This window comes from Convolutriloba macropyga, unplaced genomic scaffold (assembly GCF_964194025.1).
Source record: "Convolutriloba macropyga unplaced genomic scaffold, txConMacr16.3 SCAFFOLD_3519, whole genome shotgun sequence".
Classification (NCBI taxonomy): domain Eukaryota; kingdom Metazoa; phylum Xenacoelomorpha; order Acoela; family Convolutidae; genus Convolutriloba; species Convolutriloba macropyga.
Window position 1 is genome coordinate 823 of NW_027450193.1, and position 26,403 is coordinate 27,225.

At 35.3% G+C, this 26,403-nt stretch overlaps 1 protein-coding gene across 1 annotated transcript; it reads left to right on the top strand.

Annotated features, from left to right (window-relative positions):
• Nucleotides 1-6,509: 6,509 nt before the first annotated feature.
• LOC142355696 (protein sax-3-like) lies at nt 6,510-20,503 on the top strand. Its single transcript, XM_075407777.1, has 5 exons — nt 6,510-6,735; nt 8,213-8,482; nt 10,827-11,033; nt 11,725-12,045; nt 20,342-20,503. Exons 1-5 carry the CDS (start codon nt 6,522-6,524, stop codon nt 20,485-20,487), a joined length of 1,158 nt encoding a protein of 385 aa, XP_075263892.1. The 5' UTR covers nt 6,510-6,521; the 3' UTR covers nt 20,488-20,503.
• Nucleotides 20,504-26,403: the final 5,900 nt, after the last annotated feature.

The window sequence follows — 26,403 nt, forward strand, 5'->3', positions numbered from 1 at the left end:
TTTTATGCAAAAATTTGTGCTTGACAATTTTGACTTTTCGAGTGACTTTTACGCCTTTGACTTATTGCGTTTTGCGTGATCTAAAATTCTCTCTCAATCAGAATTTCAAGCAGCTGAATTCAATTGGCGACAATTTAATACTAAAAGTCAAATGAAAAGTGCGCCGAAACTTGTGCCATTTTTTACTTTAAATCTTAATAGTGGTATATGTGAACCTATAATGTGGTTATTTGAAGCCCACTATTGAACTTCTTAGTCCCATTTAAACTCCCCCCCCCCGACTGAAGCAGGCTGCAATCGATTAGAGCTCTCACTAGTCGTTCGAGAGCAATTCTTCGGACGTTTAGTCGGTTATGTTGTTGTTAGATTTTGTGAGATTCTGTCAGAATCTTGCAAGAGGATGCATCGTCTTACAAGATTTGGTTACAGAGCCCGACAGGATAAACATTCGTCTTACAAGATTCTGAAAATATAAACAAACATCTTACAATCTCTTGTAAGATTTACATTCTTATTACTAGAGTCTTGCATGATATGATCGACTCTGAAGATGATCGACATAAGACAAAAAAAAGGAAAAAGGTTTTCCAATAGTAAAATTTTAAAAGCCATAAACTTACATATTTTTTCTGTCAAATTATTAATGGAGAACAATAACAAAAAAATTAAGGTTCTAATTGGTGTGTCCTCCGGGTTGAGTGTCATAAAAAACATATCTAACCTAAAAACTAATCATTCAGAACAGCGAACTGTGCAATCAAAATATTCTGAAAAACTATAACTAAACGTATTTGGATGATGCACTTTTCTGAGATTATATCAAAAGTAAGTATTAACAATTGTGTGCCCAAAACAAAATTTGAGCGTGTTATCTTGGAAGTTAATTTTCAAGTAAATCAAAAAGCGTAACGATATCTCGAGTTTTGAATGCACCAAATGAAGAGTTCTTCACAAAAACTAATCAATGGCACAGCAGCTCAACCCGAACGAACTTGCGAGATCTAAAATGATCGTCATTCATCTTGCAAGATCTTACAAGATAACAATCTATTGCAAGAAATTTTGCGAGTTCTTATAAGATAGCTATCTTTTGCAAGAAGAAAGATCTTACAAGACAACCATCCCCTTTCGAACCGGTCAGCCAAATGAAAAACTATTCTTCATTCCGTTAAACTATTCATGTTTTTGAAATTCTGAGATATGATCTTGGCACGATTAAAAGTCTTTTAGCTATCAGGATTTGTTTCACCGAGAGAAAAGCATACTAATTTTTTTTGGTTTGATTTGTAGATTTTTAAAACGAGGACTTGAATCTCTCTTGAGCATTGACGATTAGATACAGAGCCCTTAGGGTGCAAAAATTTTCACAAACTATATCGAACAAAAATTGGTTTTGCAAATAAAATTGATTTAGCCTCCCTTGTAATGTAATCAGGACTTAGTCTTTATCACAATCACAGCACGAACAAATTTATCTCAACCTGGGCTATTTTTCCGGAGTTGTTCCCCGCTGGCGAGTATGAGTCAGGTTCTAAGCCCGACAGCTATGCTGAACAATATGATTAAATTATGCATGACATCTTTGCACACCCAATTGAATGTTATAAAGTAATAACTAAGTTAGTTTATCATACAACATTCCACATCCAATGATTAAGGGTTGCCATTAATTGATATTTTACCTGTGCCTTTAAGGAGCCCAATTTTGTTCATGCTGCTTTTCCTTCATGTTCTATTATGTGGGGGATTATTAGGGTACACGTTTTTATGACAGGTGAAAGTTATAAATTAGGAACATTCTATTGATTGGCCATTGTTTGCTCACCTTGATTTATTGCGCAATTAGGAAATTTCCCACTAGACGAGGAGCTATATCGGCCAATATTTTTCCTGCCCCGATTAACTGAAATGAATTTTTTTGCTGTCAATAACAAACTGTTTCCAAAGAAGTCTTGTCCTTGATCGAAGAACTTTGTTTTTTTTCTTTTTTTAACTGCTGCTCGGTCTCACCTATAATGTTAATCTGATAAATTAACAAAAATTTTCAAAAAGTCAAGCATTTTCAAAGAGTACTATAAAGTTTTTTTTCCCGCTATTTCCCGTAAAATATTTTTCCCTTTTCTCTTGTTATGCTAATTGTATGGACAATATTTTGGAGAAAAATCAACTTCGAATGAAACAATTTTTTTCTGTAATTTTTTGTACTGAACATACTTGTCACAGTTAATTTCAAAACTAGCTTCAAAAATTCGAAATTAAAATTTCAAGTTCAATTTGTTGGCTCTGTTCCAAAATTTGAGACCTTATCTCAAAATGGTAAGGGTGGGGCAAATTGATGATGCAAAACCCAAAAATGACGTGAACAAAAGCTAAATTTGAATTGGAGCTCAAATTTGTTTCTCTTTGGGCGCTTTTCCTGCCCCTTTTGTTCACATCCCTCTCCTTGGCTGGTTCTGTTTTCCTCCCCCTAATTGGACAGAATGCATTGTTATTGTGGCCGTGCATAATTAAGTGCCTCTTATAGAGAAAAGGAACTTGGAAATTGAAAAGACTCGCCATTCAACCCAGTCGCTTCATTGTGTTTATCGTTACGATGTATTGATATTTAGGCTTTTAAATACACATAATTTTAGGTAAGTAATGTCAATTTGTATTTACGTGGGGTGGGGTGAGAGAGAGAGAGAGAGCTAACAGAAAAGAGCCTGGTGGTGTACGTTGTGGGGGGGGGGGGGGGGGTGGTTTTTAGGGTGTTGTGTATGTGAGCTGTTCTTTTTCTCTAAGTGGGCATTAGTGATGTATAATACAGAAGCAGTAGTAGTAGTAGTAGTATTTTTATGTCTCAAACAGAATCGGGCAATTTGGGCAAAATAGAAGATAGATTGGAGGCACAAATTGAGGGAATAGAGCTTGAGATTTCTCAATTCCCACTTGTTTTTCCCTCCTCCTTCCCCTCTCTATTTTCCCTGTGTTGCCCGCGTGCCTTTATCTCCCCTTGTTCCCTAGTGCTTGAAGTAAAAACATCCCGTGTGAGATGCTTCCCAATATTATGATGCAATTTTGTGCTTTTCACTCTTCTGTCTCCTCGCTTCCTAACAAATGATTTCCCCGCTTTCACAATCCTATCTTTTTTCTCGTTTCTTGGGAAAAATGGGAAAAGTGAAAACATTTGTTCTTAGCAGAAAAAAGGCACTCAAAATTTGCTCTCAGATTGAATATCTGGTTCCAAAACAATGCTTCGTCTCTGGAATTGAATGTTACAATATGAATTCATTACGCACCCTTAAGCTTATTTGTCAACAATCATGCGCGTGCCGTTATTTCATTTCCGAGGCCAGGAATTGAAACCTGAACAAAAAATTTTGTCCAAAAACGCTGTCATGCTTTGGAATATATTTAGAAAAAATAAAGAAGTTCTCAAAAAAAATCTAAAAATGGGCATAATGCAACCTTTACGTGCAACAAATTTGATATGCAAAAATGCACAACGTTCAGTTTGCTCAGTTCAGATCAGTATTTTTTCTGATGTTCTGGGTGAACCCACACAAATGTCACTTTCATTTCGGATCTTTAAGGAGTGTTTTTGAGCTTAAATAAAATTAACTGCCACTATCAAAAATAGCCTTGATGGAATTTAAATTTCCCAGAAATTCCCGAGAATTTAATTTTCCTGAAAAAGAAAAAAAAAATGCTAATTTTGGTTCATATAAACAATTTTGCTCTTTTTCGAAAAGGGGAAATGTCCTGAAAAGAAATTAAGCCAAAGATTTTTAACCATAAAGAAGAGTATGAAATCTCCATGCTCACTCATATTAAACTAACTAGAGTAACTTGACTTGAATTATGCCGAAAAATTAATTAGCAAGGGTCTAAGCAGGCGCTTCTACTGTAAAAATGGACAAGTACTGGATTGGAACCAGCATCTCATACTTGCAAGCCTAGTGTGCTAACTATTGCACCAACTGGTCGTATCCTCTCATGTTTGGGCATGTAACCCTTTAGCACATTCTCTTGTTCATTGAGGCTCAAAGTAATTTAAACCAGTAGAACTTCTTTATAGTCATGTCAGTTTTGCCTTATGCACAATTTACATTAGGTTGTTCTCTCTCTCTCTCTCTCTCTCTCTCTCTCTCTCTACTATCTAACAATGTTGACAAAACAGCATGTATCCTGCACGTTTCCGTATATGAACTCCACGTATGACTACTAAGATATGAGAAGTGTAGTTTAGTCCAAAGGTTAGAAAAATGTTTTTTGAAAGTATTTCTGCTCCGGTTAATTTTTAAGTTATATTTTTATGTTTAGTTGAGATGTCAATCATGATCTTAAGGTTGCATAAAAACGTATATGAATTAGTATTTCTACTGAGATCATTAATTTTTTGCTTCGAGATCCTTATATAGTGTTCATCCTGGGTAAATAGAATATAAATTCTGCTTTAATTGTTCCGGGATTTCTACAAGTCACATGGCCATCGGCCACTATCGCCCACCTAATAATTCGTCATAATGATTTTGCTAATCAGTTGTTGTTATACAAGATTACCCGGGGGGGGGGGAACGATTGGGGGAGGATGGTCTATTAAGTAGCAAAACAGAGGCTTTTAAAGCGACCCATCTTCTGTTTTAAATTTTTGGGTTTATATTTGAAATTCAAATAGTTTTTGTTTTTCAATTTGGGTTCTACAAGGTTTGTAAAACCGTTGCGCAAGTGCACAACTTAACCGTTGTTGAAACTTCTGTTTTATTAAATCTACGCGTATGCATCATTTTGCACATAAATTGTTATTAAAATATTTAGTTTTTGCTTAGTTTCTGATTATTTTTTGCAACCATTCTTCATTTTTTCTTGCACTGGAGTAAAACTGGAGGTCTTAAGTCTCAAGAAAGGGTGTTAGCTCAGGTTAAGCGCGCCTATTTATTGACTAATCGAATAGACATATGATAATCACGCCTCCAACTGATCAAAATTTCAAAATTGCAATAACTCATCATCATCCAGTCGATAATTTCCTCATCTATTTGTTATTTTCATTAAAATTCAAAAACAGATTACGTCTACGAATATTTCAAGTTATCTAATCGCAAATGATCAAAAAATTGGTCGTTAGCTGTGTCGTATTTGTACGATTTCACAGGTCAAAATTTCAATATAAAAGTTATCAGAAAGCCTTTTAAAATAACTTTGAGCGCGTGAGTGTCTTTTTTGTTCGTTTAGATAAGCGTGCTGATAATTTTCTTTGTGAAGTGACCTAAAAATGAAAAGACTTTCAGGTTGTAAATCAGTGATAAAAAGTACATCTTTTATTAACGTTGCCACCCAATTTGTCACAACTAATTTTGCTGCTTCCTTTTTTAATGTGAGTCATTAAAGAACAAGTCCCGCTAAACAAACAGTAAACACTAAACAAGTAGAGATAATAAATAAGGATAATAATTCATCAGACAGGCAATAATGGTGTAAATATTTTATATAAACTCCCCCTCTACCCCCCTCACGCCCCCCCCCCCCCCTCACCACTATTCGCATTAAGTGAGTGAGGTTTGTATGCTGTGTTTGAATGACTCATTGTCATATAAAGGTTATAGGACCTGCCCAACCCATTTTTTATCCCTCTTTTTCCGTCATGCAAATCAGGACGTTCTAAAATAAATTAAAAATTGGACTCCACAACGCAGTCGGGGGTCGTGGGGAAATGAAGAGGGTGGAATGGGGGGGGGGGTGTTGGTTGATTTTCGCCGATTTCGGGTGTGCTTTGATTTTTTGTCTCATTTAGTGTTATATGGCAAACAGCGGGAAAAAAATCTATTTGTTTGCTTTCGTATTGATTTTGTCCCAAAATAAAATGTTTGTTAGAAGAAGGTGCGAGTTAGAAACGGGGAATTACATTTCTCATTGAAGAGAAGTGATAAATTTGCATTTTCAAAGCAATTAAAGACGTGAAAAAAGACGGTGAAAAAGTCAACCTGTCTGAAGTTTTAAAAAATTCCTTCTTAAGCAGAAGTTACTTGTATTTAAATTAGTTTCTGTGTTGATGCTGGGCTTTGATTTTTTCCCCTTTTTTCGTAGCTTAGATGGAAAACAATTATAATTTTCTTTGAAATGCAATATAATTTTGTCCTCTAGGGCATATGTAATTAACATCATCACATATTTAATCAACATAAAATGGATTCCAAGGTGAAATTTTTTCTCGAGGAAATTATTCAACCTAATTAGCAATATTCATTGCAGATGTATAAGCTATATCATGTACATGAGAGCATTTTCAAGCGTAACATTTTTAAAGCTGTTTTAATGCTGAGAAAAAAAATTAGCCCAAAAAAAATGTCCAAGTTTTAGCCCAATCAGACAAAAATTATTAGCCCCCCGTCGTTGTTTCGAGTAATGTTAGGAACCTCTGCTAAAGGCACTGAGTCACGTGAACTATACAAAAAATAAAGTTTATACCATTTTATGGTTAGCAACCAACTATTGTGACGTTTTTTTGATGTGAAGTAATTGTGTTTTCAGCTTTGAAGTCAATGAACAAACAACTGACCACAAATGGCTCTCTTGTCATCTCAAATTTTAACGGGAGGTACGATAGTGGGACTTATTACTGCACTGTGGAACAACAACAACAACAAAAACATAATCAACAAACTTCACAATATGGAACACCAGCAACTACCCAAATTCAGAAGAGACAACAATCGCTTGTATTTGGAAAGAGTATTGTTCTCACAACTAGACAATGTTAGTATACCACCCTATCTGTTTCATTAAAATTCTCACGTGCAGATTTTAAAATACCGAAAGTCTGCAGTGCCAGAAGTTAAAACGCCAGAAGTTCCTACTTAGCCAGAAGTTGAATTTCGTTGACTTTCGTCATTTTAAAATGTGCGCGTTTCGTGTTTTAAGCATGGTTAAGTGACTCTGCAGAAGTCACTTCGAAATTCTGACTTAATATCTCGAACCACTTCGCGGTTTTCGATAAACGCCAGAAGTTCTCAGTGTCTTCAAGCAGAGTCACTTAACCATTACTTGAGGTACATAACGAATTTCAATTATGTCCTTTCAAGTCTCATCGAGTTAGGTTGCATGACAATTTACCCCATACAAACATATCTAATGTACCAGAATACCCGACACCAAATACCCAATAAGCTGGAAATTTGATGTTTACGTTCATCAGTTTTTTAAAATTTTTTTTGGATCTTTTCCGTTTGTTCCCCCCAGCTTAGTGGGCGCATATCATTTGCTCCCCCCCCCCAGACGCGCGCGCAATATTTTTTACATAATGATTTACTATGTAATGACACGTTCTCTGTAACTGGGGGGCGCATAACGTACTGGGGGGGGGGGGGACACAAACGGAGAAGATCCTTTTCTTATTTTAAACAATAGTGTATAATAATGTGTATATTTTGGTTATTTTCGTGCATTTGATAGTGTCCTGACACCTTACCTGAGCAACATTAACGTTCATAATTGTTTCTTAAATTAATGACATATAGTTCTCTCTAATAACGGTCAGGTAACTAGCAGTCTGTGATTGCTCGTTTAGCGGTGTGTAATCGCTGTAATCAGTTTTGTGTGTGAAATTTTTGTTATTGATGAACAAACATGACTTTGGAGATCTAGATAGAGCCATTTGAGGTCATCGCTCCAAATCACCTTTAAATCTAGCATGAATAAATGGACGATTAGTAGTTGTAATTACCCGGGCAAAGTCAGGAAATGATCTGTCCAATTTGAACTGACAAAATGATCAACATCTATACACATGCTAGTGCTATACTGAAATTTTATTTTTACAGTACTATACTGAAATTACATTTACGTAAAAACAGCAATTTTAACGTTGGCGTTTTGTCTTATGAAAAATATGAAAAAAGCAGAAATAAAACTTTAAGAAATAAAAAACAGAAATAAAAGTAAGTAAGAAAAACTAACTTTAGAAACAATTGTGTGTACTTGAAATTGAAAAATAGCTTTTTATCGAATTTGTAGCTGCGACCAAAATTATTTATTTGTAGTTACAGCAAATATTTATGGCTAAAAGGACTGGAACCAACCCCCCCCCCCCCCCCCCCCCTAACCAATCATGGTAATATCATAATGGGGGGTTAAAATTTCATTGTGTGTGTATGTGTGTGTGGGGGGAGTGGTTTATAATGGGAAATACTAGTATTATGTGCATACAATCTCTGTTGTGTTTTGTGTGTGATAGATTTGCCCTTGTTGCCCGTGATAGAGAGAGGACCGAGGGACAAAATAGCCCTAACAGGTGACACTGTCCGATTCTCATGCGACATTTCGAAACACAACAACCACTACCAAAGTCAAAACAGTCCACCTACAGACACCACCCTATCATCCATCTCGCAGAACAACAAAAACAACAACAAATATGTAAACAAAAACAAGGAAAAGGACACTGCTGCAAATTTACAGTCGACTTCGTACCCAAAAGTCACTTGGTACCGTGACCAGTTACCCAGTAAGTTATAATTGGTGGTTTTATTGACCTTTTGACCCCAGCACAGCCGTAAGAATTTAGTGTGGTTGAGGGATATATCTTTCGGAGCAAAAAAATAAGGGGTGGACTGTCATCATCTTGGGAATAATCACAGAAAATAGGCATTCTTCCCTAGTTTAGACATCGGCAGTTTTATTTACACCTTTTCAAATTTTATTGTTTTCCACCTCGGAAAAATTAAATCGGAAAAATTAATTGATAATCGAAAAGTTATTTCAAAAAATGTTCTCGATATCGTTTTAAACGTATATAGCAGTTACTAACAATAACAGTAGAAACAACAACTGAGGTACCCCCCCCCCCCCCCCTGTTGATAATTTGAACTGTCGTAAACAAAAGGCAAACACAGCAGTTGATTTGCATATCATAAATGTTTGTAAATGCCGCTGTCTGTTTATTAATGTGGCTTGTCCATTCTTAATCATAATAAATTGAGGTGCCAATTTTATTGATCATTTCACTCACTAGTCTTGAGCGATAAATTTAAGTGTACTCCGGGCCCGGGCTGCCTTCATAATTTAAAAATTGATAAAATTACAACTTGTCATGAAACTCGTCTAAAAAATTTTCAAAAAAAAATTTTCAAAAATTGGACTTTTTAAAGGCCCGGAAGTTGTCGAAAACCAATTCATGAAACATTAAAACTTAAAACTGTAAAAAAAGTTTTTTAAAAATCTTCCTGTTCAGCGATACGGCGCGCATACGAAATCAAATAGTGAAATATTGAAATGAGTTTTGAACATTTCTGCATAACTTTATGGTTTTTTTAAAAATCTGTTATCCTGTTGAGATGCGTGATAGAAATCATTTCCTGTTATAGTTACTATTTTTGTAACTCATTTTGACACAACTACACAACGAGCTTACAAGCTTATGCAGTCGAAACTTTTTACCAACTTTTTATCTGTTTTTAATTGTCAGCATTTTAAAATTGAATTTATAGTGATGTTTGATCATTGACTTTCTGGTATGCGATTTTTTGTGAAGTAAATTTGATAGATTTTGTGACTCAGCAAGTCATTGTACGAATTAATTTCAGCTTTTGTTTGTAATTGTAAACCGTATTAGCACTTATTGTGGCACCGATCGACCGTGCAGTGGGGGGGGGGGGGGGGGGGCTTGGGAGATAAATAGATTAAGAGTTATTGATCAGTGATCTACAAATAAGCGAGTGAATTGTGATCAATAATGCGAATGTTTTGAGAAGTATCGATAGCAAACTGAGTTTGTTGGTTCGACAGTAAAACTTATCGTTTATAATCTATGGTTAGTAAAGTTAACAAACTCATAACTAGATGCATAAATAAGTCCTCTTTTAATGTGCCCACAATTATTCATAATAACAAGCGCATGTATTATGATACTTGCCTAGGGTTTCAAAGATCACCAAATGAGAGTTTTTATTTCCAAAAAATGGGTTCCAAAACATTCTTGAGGAAAAATACTAATATTGCAGCATCGTATTATAGATTATTATCTTATTCAAATCTCACATAAAAAAAACACATGATTATTCTTCCAAAGCTATTTTTTTTGAGAAAAATTTTCTGATTGTTTTTTCCGCTTTAATAGGAGTCAAAACCGGGAAAACAGAGAAATGTAGAAAAAATTCAAACGTTTACCGCACCATATCGGCGGGTTTTTAAAAACACAGTTTGCATTTGAAAATTTAATCAAATGCTTAGCGGCGCCGTCGGGTCTGTTAGAAAAGTGTTTTAGTTTTGGAGTCTGTTTGATGTAAATGTTTAATTGAAGTCGCAATCAATTAGAGTGGGCGTTTTCTGGGCTAAAACGGGGTCACATTCACTTTCAAGACAATCATGTGCGCCTCAGAGGCGCTTCAGTTTTCTCACTTTATTTCGAAGACTTGGTCAAGCAAATAATTTGTTAATTAACTCATTACGTTCTTGTAGAGTTTTTCTAACCCCATTTTGAGCCTATTTGAATTCGGTTATTAACTGGGCAACGCCCCTAGCCCAAATTTTGAATTTGTTCAACATTTTTGGGGGCGGGACCTATTAATCTATGGCTATGTTTAGAATGCAGTTTACTTGGTCTAAGATAGTTGACAAAATGGAAGAAAATTGTTTAGAAAACAAAAATGAAAACAAAAAATGTTTGACAATTGAAAAGAAAATATTTCTCCTTTTAAGCTTTTGAAATTTTGAAAATCTTGAAGTTTTGAAATTCTGATCGGAGTGACGACATTTAAAGATACAAGTTTTCATATGTCTAGCGTTTATTTTATTGATTAATTATTCAAGCTTTGTTTATTTAGTTGTTTAATGCTGTGTTTATGTTTCAGTAGACGAACTGTCATCAGGTGGGGGTGGGGGTTCGTCGGGTGGTGGTGGGGGTGGTATTTTTGGGGGCAGTTCTAAACCCCACGCTATCTTGGGCAGTGACTTGATGCTGTTTTACGTTGACGAGACCAGCACTGGCCATTACTACTGTCTGGTGTCCAATGCGAACTTCTCAGTCGCAAGTCAAGTGGCTTCCCTCTCCATTTCGAGTAAGACTTTTTTGGAACCCGGGTTCATATTCTTTCAGGAATCGTCGGGCGTATAGCTTCTGTACTCCATAGATGAATTCTCCTATATTACCAGATTTTAGAGCACTCACGTGCACATTTTGAAATGCCGAAAGTATGCAGTGCCAGAAGTCAAAATGCCAGAAGTTCCTACTTAGCCAGAAGTTGAATTTCGTTGACTTTCGTCATTTTAAATCGTGCGCGTTTCGTGTTTTAAGCATGGTTAAGTGACTCTGCAGAAGTCACTTCGAAATTCTGACTCTATATCTCGAACTGCTTCGCGGTTCTCGATAAACGCCAGAAGTTCTCAGTGACTTCAAGCAGAGTCACACAACCATTACTGAACTGTCGTATGTAGTGAGAACTATGGTGTGTGCAGAATCGTAACTCCTCCTTGAAACACTTGCTTTTTAGATCGATAAGATCTCTGTAGTGTTAGCCTCTAGAATTTTCCTATGTCATCAGATTTTAAGCTTCAAACTAAAGTTCAAAGTAAAACTTCTGTTTTTTTTCAGTCCAGTACAGTTCACGTTACTCTGATAAGGTCATTGAGAAAGTCTCATAGTCGTCAATCACAAAACGGTTCGAGATATTTTGACGGAAAAAATCTTCATGCCCTAAAACGCCATTGTCAATCAGTTATTAGGTCATTGAAGGAATGTTATAATCTCAGGTTTGGGCGACAAATTCCGAGCAGCACCCGCACCTCTAATTGAGGGTATAGAGGGCAAACGGATCACTCTCTCCTGCATCGCCCCAGTGGGAAACCCTGAACCAAAAGTATCCTGGTTATACGAACAAAAACCCATAGACCTGGACACCAGACCAAACATGGTCGCTACTTCCCAAGTGACTTGGGACGGAATTGTGAGACACGAACTGAATATGACCAGTCTGAGGATTGAGGACGAGGGACAGTACTCATGTCTGGCTGCTAATCCCCTGGATAGAAATATCAACGTCACCAGTGCTCCATCTTGGCTACAAATCAAAAGTTAGTCATAGCAAAACCAGCCAGTTTCTTCCTTTTTTGGCCAATAGTTTAATGAAGATAAAATATAAAAATTTAAACTTTTTTGTCCACTGTTAGAAGGTTGAGAGAGAACAACCTAATGTAAATTGTGCATAAGATAAGCTTGACATAGCTTGACAAGAAGCTCTACTTGTTCAACGTATACTTGGCAAGAGAAATGAAGCCTTGAGGAACAAGAAAGAACGTGAGAACGGGTTATAAGAGACGCCCAAGTTCAAGAGCTTAAGACCAGTTGGTGTAAATGGGTAGCACACTAGGCTTGCAAGTAAGAGATGCTGGTTCGAATCCAAAACTGGTACATTTTCACAGCATTGCACCTGCTTAGACCCCCTAACATCCACCAAATTTGTGCTGCTTTTACCACCAACTTTTAAAGTGGGGTATAAAATCACTCAAAGGGAGGGGGTATTGAAAAACATATACCAGTTTTCATTTTTTTGTGATACGTTGATTGAGATCACATCAAATCAGGATTTACTCAAACTCATTAACTAGTTTTTGCTGATAAATAATTTATTTGCCACCACATGTCGGGAAATCTCCGCATCTTTACCTCTCTAAAATTAGTAGGGGACTCTTCAAGAAACTAGTCTCTCGTTCTTTTTTCCAATTGCAATTGTCTGGAGCCATTAAGTTTTCTGAAGGACTTAGGCAGAGAAATTATTGTATCATTTTGTGATTAGAGAATGAAACTTTGGATGGGAAACAGAAGTATTTTTCAGTTTCTCAATCATATACCCAGTCCTCATTTTATTTTGCCGTTTGGATTCGTAACAAGATGGCTCGTGCGAGTCTATGCGTAGCAAACAGTGTTCCAACACACCTCTCAAGGTTGCGAAAACAACATTAGATTCCCAAAGAATTGGTTGGGAGCATCCAAAAGCAACTTATTATATGAAATGGAGGCCATTACAGACACATAAAAAACTTACAAACACACGCACACACAACACACATCACACACACACATACATACATACATACATACACACACACACACACACACACACACACACACACACATACACTAAAACACTCAACAACAAAAAACATTTTTTTAAAAATTTTCATTTCGGCAGTTAGATTTTACTCGAAGTTCGTCACTTTTCATTAACGTATTTTTGTTCTATTTACTAGAAGACTGGGTGTTGACTTTTTGAGGCAATTATATCGGTAATCGTAATTTTGACATTAAATTTTGAAATGAACCTTTTTGAAGTTTGTCGAAAAAATTCTGTTAACTTGGATGTTCCAAGAGCACATGGATGTTCCAAGGGCCTATTATTTTTTTTTAAATCTCAGAGATAGCTTACTAGCTAGTTTTAATCAACCTAATTTTAGCTTTCGAAAATATTTTATATTGCAATTAGTGTCAAATAAAAAGTAACTTTTCCATTTCTTCTGAAAATTTACGTTGGATCTATCACTCTTTGGAATGTTCTTTAAAGAAATGAAAAATGTTTATAATTTTTATGTGAACTAAATAACAATTAAGAAATAATTCTTCCTTAATTTCACTTAACAAAAACTTTTGGTTCATTAATTGAGAAGTTTTGCGATCAATAAACCATTTGTTTTTCATTTTACTAAAAAGACCGCTCACCAGCAAAACCAGTTCAAATGGCAATTTCAAAGTACAGAGATTTGAAAAATAACTTCAACAAATCATGTTTTTTTTTCCTTTTCAATTGTTCCATCGAAATAGTAAAGTGTTCACCTCTTTCAAAACTCTAAAAAAGCAAAAGTTTTTATGGAAATAAAAGTTAAATTATGGAGCTACAACATGATGTCTTTCTTTTTTCTGTATGATGCGTAATTAAAAAGTCAAGATTTGGCTGAAGAAAAAAAGCCTGCCTCGCATATAAGTTCCCTCATTTCCCCCAAATGTCGGAACAGTTAATTAATATGCAAATAATATATGCCTGCTCATTTTTCCCTTGTCATATGTCTTATAGTATTAGCATGCTCTCTCATCTTATGGGTAAATTTTTGAAGTAGTATTTAAAAAAACAGCTTCTTTCTCTTTCAGCAATTTTAAATTTGATTTTTTTTAAATTGACACTTCTTTTGGGGTCCATCTACTTTCCATCGTTTAAAAAGCGTAGCTTGGAAGAAACCTAGAAATCCTTATACTGATCGTGCTAAACACTTTGACATAAAGTTAGGGTTACTCCAAATATTCAATTCAGTTAGGTCACATAAATCATTTATGATGTAAAGTTTCATTTATTCATAAAGTTTTATTGGCAACAGTTGGCAACCAGAAGATACAAAACTACTTCCATAATCTTTAGGGGTCCATAATTAAATTACAGTACAGTTTCATGATTCAGAAGTGTTTACAATAAATTCAGAAAAGTTCCTATGAGTTGTAACCCTCCTGTCAAATGGTAAAAGAAGCATATCGTCATCCATTGGATGCAAATGAATGACTTAAGTGACATGTCACTTTCCATCGTGTAAATAGCGTTACTTGGCAGAAACTCAGAAGTCTTTATACTGATAGGATTAAACATTTTGAGATAAAGTATGGGTTATTTCAGATAGTCAATTCAGTTAAATCACATTACTCCTTTATGATAAAGTCAAAAGTTTTATTGTAATTTGGCTATAATTGCTACCTACCAATCAGAAGATACAAAATTATTTGTATAATCTTTACCAGTCCAGAATTTACAATACACTTTTATGATTCGGGGGAGTTTACAATAAATTCAAACAAGTCTTTATGATTTTTTAGCCCCCTAGTCAAATTGTAAGGGAGCATATCATAATCTTTTTTACAAATGATAGAGATATGAAATTTAACCTCACCCTTCCACTTTTTCCGTGTCTTCATATTTCACCGTTGGCATTAAACCATATGTTTCAGATATATAAAAACGTTTTTAGTTTGGGAATTAATTTTTCTTAGACGTTAGAAATTTATATTTTTTTGTGTCGCAGCCCTAGTTTGTAAGATATTAGTTTAATGGTTCTTGTTATCTGTAGCAATAAACTGAGCATCATTCAAATTAATCATTTGAAAGTTAATAAGTAGAAACATAATTTTTCCGCACTCTTTCATCGTTGCATCAGTATTTCGGGTTCCATATTTGTAAACAATTAATGGTCCCTCAAATTTGCTTTTTTTAAAAAAGTTTTTTCTAAGGATCAGGATCGGTTGTTCTGAACCATGGTATCATCAAAAGCTATTATTTTTTTTATAACTATGAAAACACAATAAAAATTAGTTTGACATCCAGGCTTCATTGAGTTTGCTTTTACTAGCGATATCTTAACTGTGCTAACTAAATTTAACATGTACCTTAATAAGACTTTGATCGCTTTTTCCTACGAATTGATGAATCCCCGTTATCTTTTCCCCGTCTTGTTTTCCGCGAGGAATCTAATTAAAATTTGCTAAGGACGTCTATAGGTGTATTATATGTGTAAATTCATCTTAGCGCACTAACTAAATAAAAGATAAACAAAATAACTAACTGATACAAGCACTCTCTAAACCGTATTTTCACAGTTTGAAAACTGCTCATAAAGTGCTTTCTTATGTCACTTTTTACGTATTAATTCCCACATTTCAGCTATTTCTGTTATCTCAAAGGAATAAAAAAGAGTTCAGTGACCTTTAAATTGTTCATAATTTTCAATTTTATTCATTTTTCAGAATTTAATCATGCGTTTTGTGCCGCAACCTGATTTTCAGGTGATTTCGCCTACCTTTGATGTAAACAAAATACTGGCAATTATTTCATTTCCATTCAAATTAGAATAAAATGGCAACCGATGTTAAAGTTGAATAGGAAAAGTTCATAAAGAAATGCTCAATAAATATATTGAACATTAAAATTAAGCTTTTTAAAATTAAGAGCACTATTTTTATGTAGTAACAGTTCAATGTTTGACAAGAAGTTACACCGATTTTTTGCAAGTGTTCGAAGAAACTGGACAGCGCTATTTTATCAAATATTCCAATGTCAAAAAAACTTTGTCGAATCATGACAGAACAAAAAGAAAATGTTGATAAATTCACGTTTTATTCGCGTTGTATCTCTTTCTTTTGTTTAACCCATGAAAATTTTGTCAATGTTGAATAAATGTGAAAAAAATTACACTTTGAGACATTTCCCAAAAAGTGATTGCAAGCTTGCAAGTTGCTGAAATGTTTGGTCGAAAATTGAATATTATTTTTTAAAATTGTAGCGTGATAACTTACGTTTGATGTTCAGTATAATAATGGAACAACATACTGTCACGACATCGTTGATTAGGATTAGGATGTTTGGGTGTATAGGTGGTTGAGGGGAGGGGGAGGGGGAGGGGGAGGGGGGTTGCGGATGATTAAACGCGTGCTTATAGCGGTGTCAAATATCAGCGTGAAATAAGTGACCAGAAAGTCATTTTTCACACTTGACTAATCACCTTCTTTACTTTCATCCCTCTTTATGAAATAGGAAATTGTTTTTTATTGCCCGGTGCGCAATTACAGAAATAAATTGAGCCCTACTAAACCCAAGTTAGGCTCTGTCGGATTTAAAGTGCCGGCCGCCTCTGGAATTGATAGTGGGGGAGTTTATTCACGCACAGGGAGGAATTTGAGCCGTGTGTTGTTTGAAATATGAGGAAGATTGTTTAGGATTAACTTTCTCCTATTCAAGTCGTACTCGCGGGTAACTGGATCTGATAGGAGCGCTGGTTGAGACGTGTGCCTCCGTTTGGCATGTTTAATCGCCTGGAATCCCTCTCAAACCCAAACTATGCGAGGTTTAACGGCTTTGGAGCTTAAGACTGGAATGCGGTATCTAAATTAGTTATCACTTTATAACTCCTAAGAACACCTTTAATTGCGGCACTTTTGGAAACTTCCAAATTTCCAGAAAATCCTCAAAACAACCACTTAGTATTTTATAATGTTCCGCATTTGGGCACTAAAACCGATATGATAAATTAGCCCAATTGAGAGATCCAATTTCAAAGTTATAAACTGGGAAGATTTTGGTAATCAAATAGTTTTTAGTTATAAAAAGCTCTCTTAACTCTTAATTTCTGAAGTGTTAAGTTATAAATTTTGATGTATTTAGAATGTCATTTTCAAATAGGAAAATTAGTCATAAGATTAGTTATTTAACATCGTAATATTAGTATAACTTCCAGGTCTCTTCACAAACTATTATTGTTTTAATGTGGCTAAATTTACTGGTGTATCTGCTAAAAAAACTGAATGGCAACCGTTAGCAACCCTCCCTCCATTTTCACAAAGTAAAATTTCACTTTTACATATATATACTAAAGTTTACTTTTACTTTTATATATATATTAAAGTGTGATTTTAAGTTGCCTCAAAAATGAATTTTGCTTTGTGAAAATAGGGGGTTCTAACTTTTTGTCGCCGTTCAGTATATTTGATGCAAAGTGTACTTAGGAACTTTTTTAAAAAACAGTTTCAGCTGGAGTAGGTCATGTGACTTTGATGCCGTCACTGCGAAAAATTGGCTTGTTTTTAATCTGTCGGCTAAGTTTTTAATAGTTTCATCGGTGGTCTACCAGTTTCATTTTCAAACCATTATTACCTCGATGGGTTCAAAACCAGTAGTCTAATGTACAGTTGTAACGGTTCATTTATTTCTAAATCCTTGAATCTGATCATTCACTTTTTTTCTGGAAAGTACTTGCTCATGATTCGTACGACCCTGAATATGTAATAGTCAATGACATGTCTACCCGCGGGTTCCCACTAATCCAATTTACCCATTTCCCCTCCAATATACCCCCACCCCACCCCACCCCACACGAGGCACCCTACCCTAGCACGCGCTGTGTACAAGTATAGGAATGGAGTTGAACTGGGGAAGGAAGAGTATAAACTGTTATTCTCCATTAGAGAGAGGGAGGCGAGGTAATCCAATTAGGAAAGCATTCCCAAGCAATCATTGCATCTTATGACTCCTATTGCAGCGACTGATTTTTAGGGAGAGCTTCGGTTAAATCTGGGGGGGGGGGGTTGATGGGTAGTTAATGGTATCGCTCTTTGACTATGTTCCAATATTAGAAAAAGACAAATTTGAGATGGCAAAACACATATTTTTGTAGTGAAACTTGATAACAAGAATTTATATTCCAATTTGTTCAAGAAATATTAGCCTGCAGGCATGCTTTTATGATGAAACTTGCTAATTTTTTCGTTAATTGATGAGACAAAACAGGAAATGTTTCCTTCTAACCGTAAATATAACTTATCTAATCATTTGCCATGTGTAAAAACACCAATATTCTTATTTTTTGCACTAATAATAATTTGCATAGCTTAATAATAGAACGTATAAATGGCAACAAATAAAATCTTTTGAAAGGATTGAAAAATAAGGATCAATAAAATTTTTTTCGCAATAAACAATTTTAATTCGATCGATACTCGATCGAATATCAAATATGGAGGGTCATTATCTACCGGGGTGGGGTGGGGTGGGAGACAGACTTAAAACACATGCTTCAGAACTTTAACTCAAACTGCAAAATGAACACAATAATTAAGAACAAGCATAAATCAAAACTTGAGACGAAACTGAAGACTACTGAAATAAATGTTAAAAAATTTCAAGAGTATCGATCGAATTAAAATTGTTTATTGCGAAAAAATTTTTATTGATCCTTATTTTTCAATCCTTTCAAAAGATTTTATTTGTTGCCATTTATACGTTCTCACGAGCAGAATAATTTTGGAGTTAAAATTTTGCGGCAGCAAATCTTGCTATATTTTTCGGTTCTTTTATTAATTTTAACCGAGTTGTTATAGAAAGCAATTGACGTCGTCAGCTGACATTTTCACTCCGTGCAAAGAATTTTCGTATCAGTATCACATTCTGTTGATTTTTGTCTACAGGTATAGGAATAACGATTTAAGGAGTCGAACCCCCACCCCACCCCACCCCCCCCCCCCCCCACCGCTCTACTGCAGTGTCTCTCCCAGATCTCTTGTACTGCTATTGTACTTGTTCACGCACCTTTTCCTTCCAAATTGAATTAACAAAGCTAATTTTCCCTTTCCCTCTCCTAATATAAGCCCGGAGTAAAAAGGGCCCTCTCCCCTTTCAAACCCCAACCTCTGATCAAATCCAGACAATTTGCAACCCACACAATGGGAACAAAAGAGGCCACCATTGATGCACTTTTGAGATTGAATAAAGGTTAAAGGTCATTTAAACCCTCAGGTCTTAATTAGAGGAAATATTGACCCGAAGGGGGGGGGGTGGGTTGGGAGTAAGAAGTGAATTGCTTGCGTGCCCTGCAACCAAAAGCTATTTTAGTGAGCAATTCTGAATATAATTGTTGATTGCCGTCTTCGCGTTTTTGTTAATTATGTGTTCGGGCTATTTTTGATCAATGAACTCAATACCATAACCAGTTATAACCAACGCCTAATTGCAGCTAACTTCCAAAGCTTTTAATTTGAAAATACTATTTGATGTAGATGTTTTAAAATTCCAGAGTGAATCAACTGATTTCCCAAGAATGAGATGAACGTCTTGGACCCGCAAGTTATTTCTGTAAAGAAGTTTTTCTTGTTCACACGCATGAAATGAATACACTGAATTCCAGTTATAAAAAGTTGACAATTTTTGTAAATATTATAAGTTTCAATATAAGTTATGAGTTATGAGTATTATTTTAAGTTATGAGTTTCTATATTGTAAAGAGAACAGTACTTATTAAGGCGACGGGGACTCGAACCAATTCTTCGAAATCAATGAACTTGAATGACATAATTTAATCATACAAGACCTTCAACCGGCGTCCAACCGGATGGATATTTTTTAAAGGAAAACGTTGCTTAAAACTATTGCATTTTTCACTTATTCTGCAATTGACTGTCGGGGGAGGCACTCGTACATTACCATTATTTGGATCTATTCTGTTTCGCCCCCCCCCCCCCCCCCCCAGCTTAGTGAGCTTATATTTTTTACGCCCCCCCCCCCGGCGCACGTGCTAGTTTCTTACATAGTGACGTGCTATATAACAACACACAATTTGTAAGTGGGGGGCGTGAAACACACTGGGGGGGGGGGGAGGCGAAACAGAATAGATCCCATTATTTTAACCCCTTTCTGCAAATTGTACCCTCAGCCTTACATATTTAAACCCCCCTCCCCCAGCCCTCCAGACGATTTACCCTTAACTCCTACATCAAGATGACATCTCGAGATGACATTGAAATTGGTTAACTTTTGATCTGGACTAGAGTAATTTCTTAATTCTGCTTCAGCTGGACCCAGATTTGCCCACCAGATGAGTGACTTGATCCAGTACCACAGCAACTCAAACCTCATGATCAAATGCAGTGCCTATGCCTCCCCAGACCCACCTGAGATCCGATTCTTTTTCAAGGGCGAACAACTCCGCAACTCGTAAGTTGGGGACTCGTAAGTTTAAGCTTAAAGAAGGAAAATTGGTAACAATCTGAAACAACGTAATTGCTTTTAATGTTTGGGGATCTACTGTTTTCCTTTGGTGCCCCCTTCCCACAGTACCGTTGTGGGTTTTTCTTTGGGAGTGGGGGAGGGGTTTGGGGTTGACGGTAGTAACAGAAAAGATCCGCATATTACAACAGAAATTATGTTTAAATTTCTAAGCGGTTTTGTTCAAATCACTGACAGCAATGCTCCTAAAAAGCTATGACGCAAATGAAAAAAAATTATTGTTTTTTGGTTGTTTAAAATGCCCTGTAAAGGGAGAAAAGGACAAAATGGGTCATATAAGAATCTTTAGAACTGAAACTTTATGTCTCCATACTTTTTGCTTGTTCTTCTTTTTCGTTGCTGAAACAATTGCTGATATTTAATAACTTCCTGTCTCAAGGCAGTACATGCTATGAATGAAACAAGAATGCGCTTTTCATTAAATTTGTACGCCAAAAGCGTCCTTTTTAAACGTTGGAGGCGTGAAAATTTCTGACTCATTTCGTCAATGTTTTGGTCTTAATTTCTTCGCGGCTAAAAACGTTTTCGTTGAGGTTTGAAACAATTTACAGCAAATGATAGAAGCAATCATGTAAATAGAGGAACGGTTTCTTTTTTAAAAAAAATAAAGTACTCTAGGCATAAAGTATATAGAGCATATAGCCTAGAGTACTTCAATAAAAAACTGTGCCTGTATTTACAGTTCAATTAAATATTTAAAAAATAGTGCGTATTGGTTTTGTGTATATGTTGTTATTTAAAGGTTTTATTTTATGGTGTATCATAAACAACTGATGTCTCTACATTGTTTCAAATTTGCTTTGGAAGTTATCCGTTTTAATGTGGCACAAGATATAGGAAGGAAACAATTTTTCAAAAAGAACATTAAAAAATTTTTCAAAAAAAAGTTTTTGGGTGAAAAATGATTACTATAGGCTGGTATCGATTAAGTTCTTAGAGCTTCAAACTATTGAAACTGGTATATATATATATATATATATATATATATATATACTACATACATACATACATACATACATACATACATACATACAAACATGCACACACATATATATATACATATACATATACATATATATATATATATATATATATATATATATATATATATATATAAAGAACTATGTATAATTTCAAAACCATTAATTCTCTTCGTAAACCACAGTTAGTATCGAGAGGGACATTGCTGAAAATAATCACAAGTAAAGCTTTTTTCTTTTCGGTAATAAGATTCTGTATCTGTGAGAAAAAAAGAGTAATTGTAACAAACTTTGAATTAATTAAGCCTTGTGTCACTCTTTTCCGCACACGCTTACAAATCTAACTTTTAAACATGGGTCCAGACAAAACCCGATGAAATCGAAAATTTATTCTCCATTTTTCGAAAATTGGCCATGTAATAGACTTGAAAAACATTATTGTGGCTGTGGCACTCTATGTTTTGTTGGAGCAGTTTTTATCAGTACAATTTATTTGTACAATTTTCTTCTTACCGATCCGAGGACTTTAACAAGACTAGTTTAATAAATTTGTAACGTTTTTGTCAATTTTTAAACTGCTCTCGGTTTCCGTAATGCTAATATCATATTTCTTTCTTTTTTCCTATCTTCTTTTTTGAGTAAAATGTTTTTACCGCCACAAAGAGTTGATTTATTTAGTTTTTAGATCAGATCCATTGATTTTTATTTGCTCTTGATCGAGGTTCATGGCAATTATTGTAAACGTGTGTCTTTTTTAATGCAAAAAGAGACACACACATGTAAACGTGTGTGTCTTTTTTTTAATGCAAACGCGTAATCTAAAGTTCTCTCTCAATCACAATTTCAAGCAGCTGAACTTAATTGGCGTCAATTTAATAATAAAAGTCAAATGGAAAGTCTGCCGAAACTGGTGCCATTTTCACTTTAAATTTTAACAGTGGTATATGTTAACCTCTAATGTGGTTATTTGAAGCCCACTATTGAACTTCTTAGTCCCATTTAGGCACCCCCTCCTCCCTCTCCCCGACTGAAGCAGGCTGCAATTGATTAGAGCTCCCACTAGTCGTTCGAGAGCAATTCTTCCGACGTTTTTCATGGTTAAGCATGTTGCAAATTTTTAATGTTGAAGTTAAAAGTTACATGAACAGGACTTCAATAAGACGAGCTATTGAAATGGAGCCATTATAATGACAAATTTTGACTGATATCCATAATTACGTTAAAATTGAGCTGGGCTTTCTTTTTTCACTCAGATAATTAAAGTTCTATTTTTTCTGGGTGGTATTTAAAACTAAAATTGTTTTTTAAAAGTTATAATTGGCACTTTTGTTTTTTCTCTGGCCATTGCGTTTTTCAAGTAGCGATGGTTGGCGCCCAAGTTTTCACGCTCTTGTAGTTTTTGCTAGTTATGATTAGTAATGATTATTACTGTAAACATTGTTTTGTCCATTCTTAAGAGTCGGTCAGCCGTTTTTTTCAACTCATTTGTCTGAGAGCTTTATTTGATAATTAATCATATGTTATCTCATTATAATAATGCCACAAACTTATCTAATTACTTTAAAACTAGCTCTTTCATTCTACTCAAGCAAAAGTCAAATTTTAATAAGATTCTCATTTTTCCAATTATAATATTAATAAAGAATTATATCTATTCGAGTTTGAGCAAGTATCTCTCAAGCACAGGTGCGCCTTTTACTGTTGTTGTTTATTGTATGTCTTTGTTTACGAGACTCTTAGTTCGATACATTGTAGCAATATTCGGCGTATTTGTTGTTATTGTTGATGTTGTTGTTGTTGATTGAAGTGGCTAGTTTATAACCATTACCAGTATCTGCATATAATAGTATTAGTAGATTTAGTATGATGGTATAATTGGTAAGAGGTTCTGTCTAATTGCTCTTGTTCGCCTTGGCACCCAAGTGTGTGTTTGTAAGTGTATTAAGAGCCAAATGTCAATAACAATTAACGGACATGCACCAAATATTCTGGAAAATAAACGCGTACAAGTAAACTGGCTATCGTCAAATTGGCCGACAGGGGGTTTAGCCGACAGAAAATTGAAATTTAAGCCGATAACCCGACCGCTCATAAATTACAATGGTCGGACGAATTAGTTATAATTTGAACCAGCAGTAAGATTTATCGACCTAATCTCAGAGATTATTTTTTGAATTAAGATGTCGGCTAATTTCCTTTGTCGGCTATTATTCTTAGGACCAACTAAACTGTTCTGAAGATAGTCCCTGTTTTGATTACACTAAATCACTGTCTTAGCCTTCTCAATTTTCACTTTCTAACGTCACACTTAGCCGCAGAGTTTAATCATAAGTTTCGAAAATGTCGGTGACGCAATTTTTTTTGCAAGATTCAAGTTTTCAAAAATGTCTATGATATATCTTTCCCCCCCATGTTTAAAGTTATCAAAAATGACTGTACACATTTTTCCGCCCAAGTTTCATAAGTTTCGAAAAATTGCTGTGACGGAATTATTTCCAGGTCTCAAATGTTTATTCAAATTTTACAAGTTTGTTTCGTCCGATGACATTTTTGCATCTCGCTTATCTGATTATTTTTTGAGGACATTAAATTTTAGTGATCAAAACTTTACGGAATTTTAACACCTGATTTTGAGGCAATTCTTGACCAATCTGAGCCGTATAGGCTAATATAAAATTCATGAGTATTACGTAATGAAACATTTGAGTATAGATTACATTGTTTTCTTTTTTTTTGGGGGGGGGGGGGGCGAGTTCTCAATCAAAGGGGGGATTGTTGAAAAGATCCAATATTTTTCAACCATCAAGAGCATTTTCGTGAATCCTTCCGACCCAGAAATTTCTACCAGAAAGTAAATTCGTCTAAAGGTGGTTTTGGTTTTTGTTTTGTTGACGAAAGCGAAGAAACACAGTTTAAGTACGTGAGTGATCATAGGAGCCTGCGGCACTTAAAAGCGCGCCTCTCGTTGTAACATTGGTCATTTGGCTTAGAAAAACACGTTTAAGACTTGTGTTGTACGGCTGCGTTCTTCTTGTCAGAACCTCACATACAGTCTTAAAACTATCAATTATAGCATGAACAAGTATACCAAATGTATTGTTTTAGCCATGCTTATGTTAATTCGAGAGGCTTATGCTAATGATAGAAACCAAGAAAGAAATAAGTGATCTAAGCTCCGAACGAGTGGCAGTGAACGCCTGAAACATGCCGAGTTTGAGAACTGTGGCATCAAAATAGACAACTGCGCACAAACAAACACCTTTTGAGAGCATGTTTCCTAATTCCACTAACAACAGTTATAGAACCGCTTTCCCTCTCAGCTGACTTGAAAGTGGACATTTGAGCTAACCGCATATGGCAATAGACTTTAGTCTTATTAAAAATTCAGTACTAATAAAGCGCCCGAAAGAAATTGACAGATAGTGTCTTTGTGGGTCCATGCGGTCACTTTTCTGTGACTTGTAAATTGGTAACATTTGATACAGGGACATTTAAATTGTTATAAGTAAATCAAGAAAACTCTATAACGAGACGAAATCGTTTTCTAACTGTATTTAGACTTCTGCTTTTTCGACGTAAAGAGTTATTAAGGCGTTGAAGCCCAGACAAGGCAGAATATAGCTATCATACGAACAAAACCGTCCAGTAATAACGAAAATTACGTCCTGTTCATTAAATATATGTTATTACAAAATCTTAGTCGCCCGAGGGACTTAGCGCCCTGAGACGAGGGCGCTTGCGCCTGAGTGCTGGGCACGAGGCACGAGGGAGACCAAGATTTTGTTCTAACTTATTTAGAAAACCAAAGGGTACAAAAGTGTTGAATTTCATCTGAAATTGTTTTTAAGAGTACAATTTTGCAGATTAGTGAAAGAAAAATGTTCTTAAAAATAAACAGAAGTTGAAATAAACCAAACGTGTCTGTCTCCGATTGCGAAGCAGCCCATTATTCATAGCGGGTTTTATTCGAGTGTCAAAATTAGATTTCTAATTATGCCTAATTGTTGGCCTAAGCACAGTGTCCTTAATTAGGACACTAATTGGGACAAAAAATTAGGACACTTTGGTGCAAAAAATTCGAATTTTACTTCTTTAAGTCTGAGTCCAATCTTTCAAACTAAGCTCTCTGCCTGAAGTTTTAGTGACCGTCGAAAACCGTACTTTAGGGTCTCTAATATTAGCTATTGATGACAGTTGATGTAGTATGCAGTGGCATCATTTAATTGTTGACTTACTGTTCAGTATCAATGAATAGTTGTGCTCATTTAAAAATGGCTTATTTTAAAGGTGTTTTTCATATTGTGGAACCTGTTTTTCCAATTGAGAAGAAGCAAAATGGAAAATTAAAGAAACGTTGACAAATGTGAAAGCTTTTTTATTAATAGTAGCAGAGCTCTTACAGCCCAAAAAGAACCTGTTGCCTGTTTACCCTTTAGTGGAATGTAATATAATAAAATGTTTAGACATATCTCGGCACCCTATCACTATTGTTAGGGGTCTAAGCAGGCGCAACTATTCTGAAAACGAACCAGTAATGGATTCGAAACGGCATCTCGACTTCCTAGCCTAGTGTGCTAAACATACACCAACTGGTCTTAAGCTCTCGAAAGTGGACATCTCATATAACTAATTATTGTGTTCTTTCTTGTTCCTAACTTTTTTTTATCCTCTAGCGAACTATGCGTTGAACAAGTAGGTTTTTTGCCAAACATTGTCAAGCTTATCTTGTGCAGAACTTGCTTTGGGTTGTTCTTTCCCAATCTTCTAACATCTATCGTGCGTACAAGCAAGCTTTCAAATGTTCAGCAATGTTTATTTGAGTTAATATTAAATAAATTAGAGTGGCATTTTAGTATACGAATTCTGCT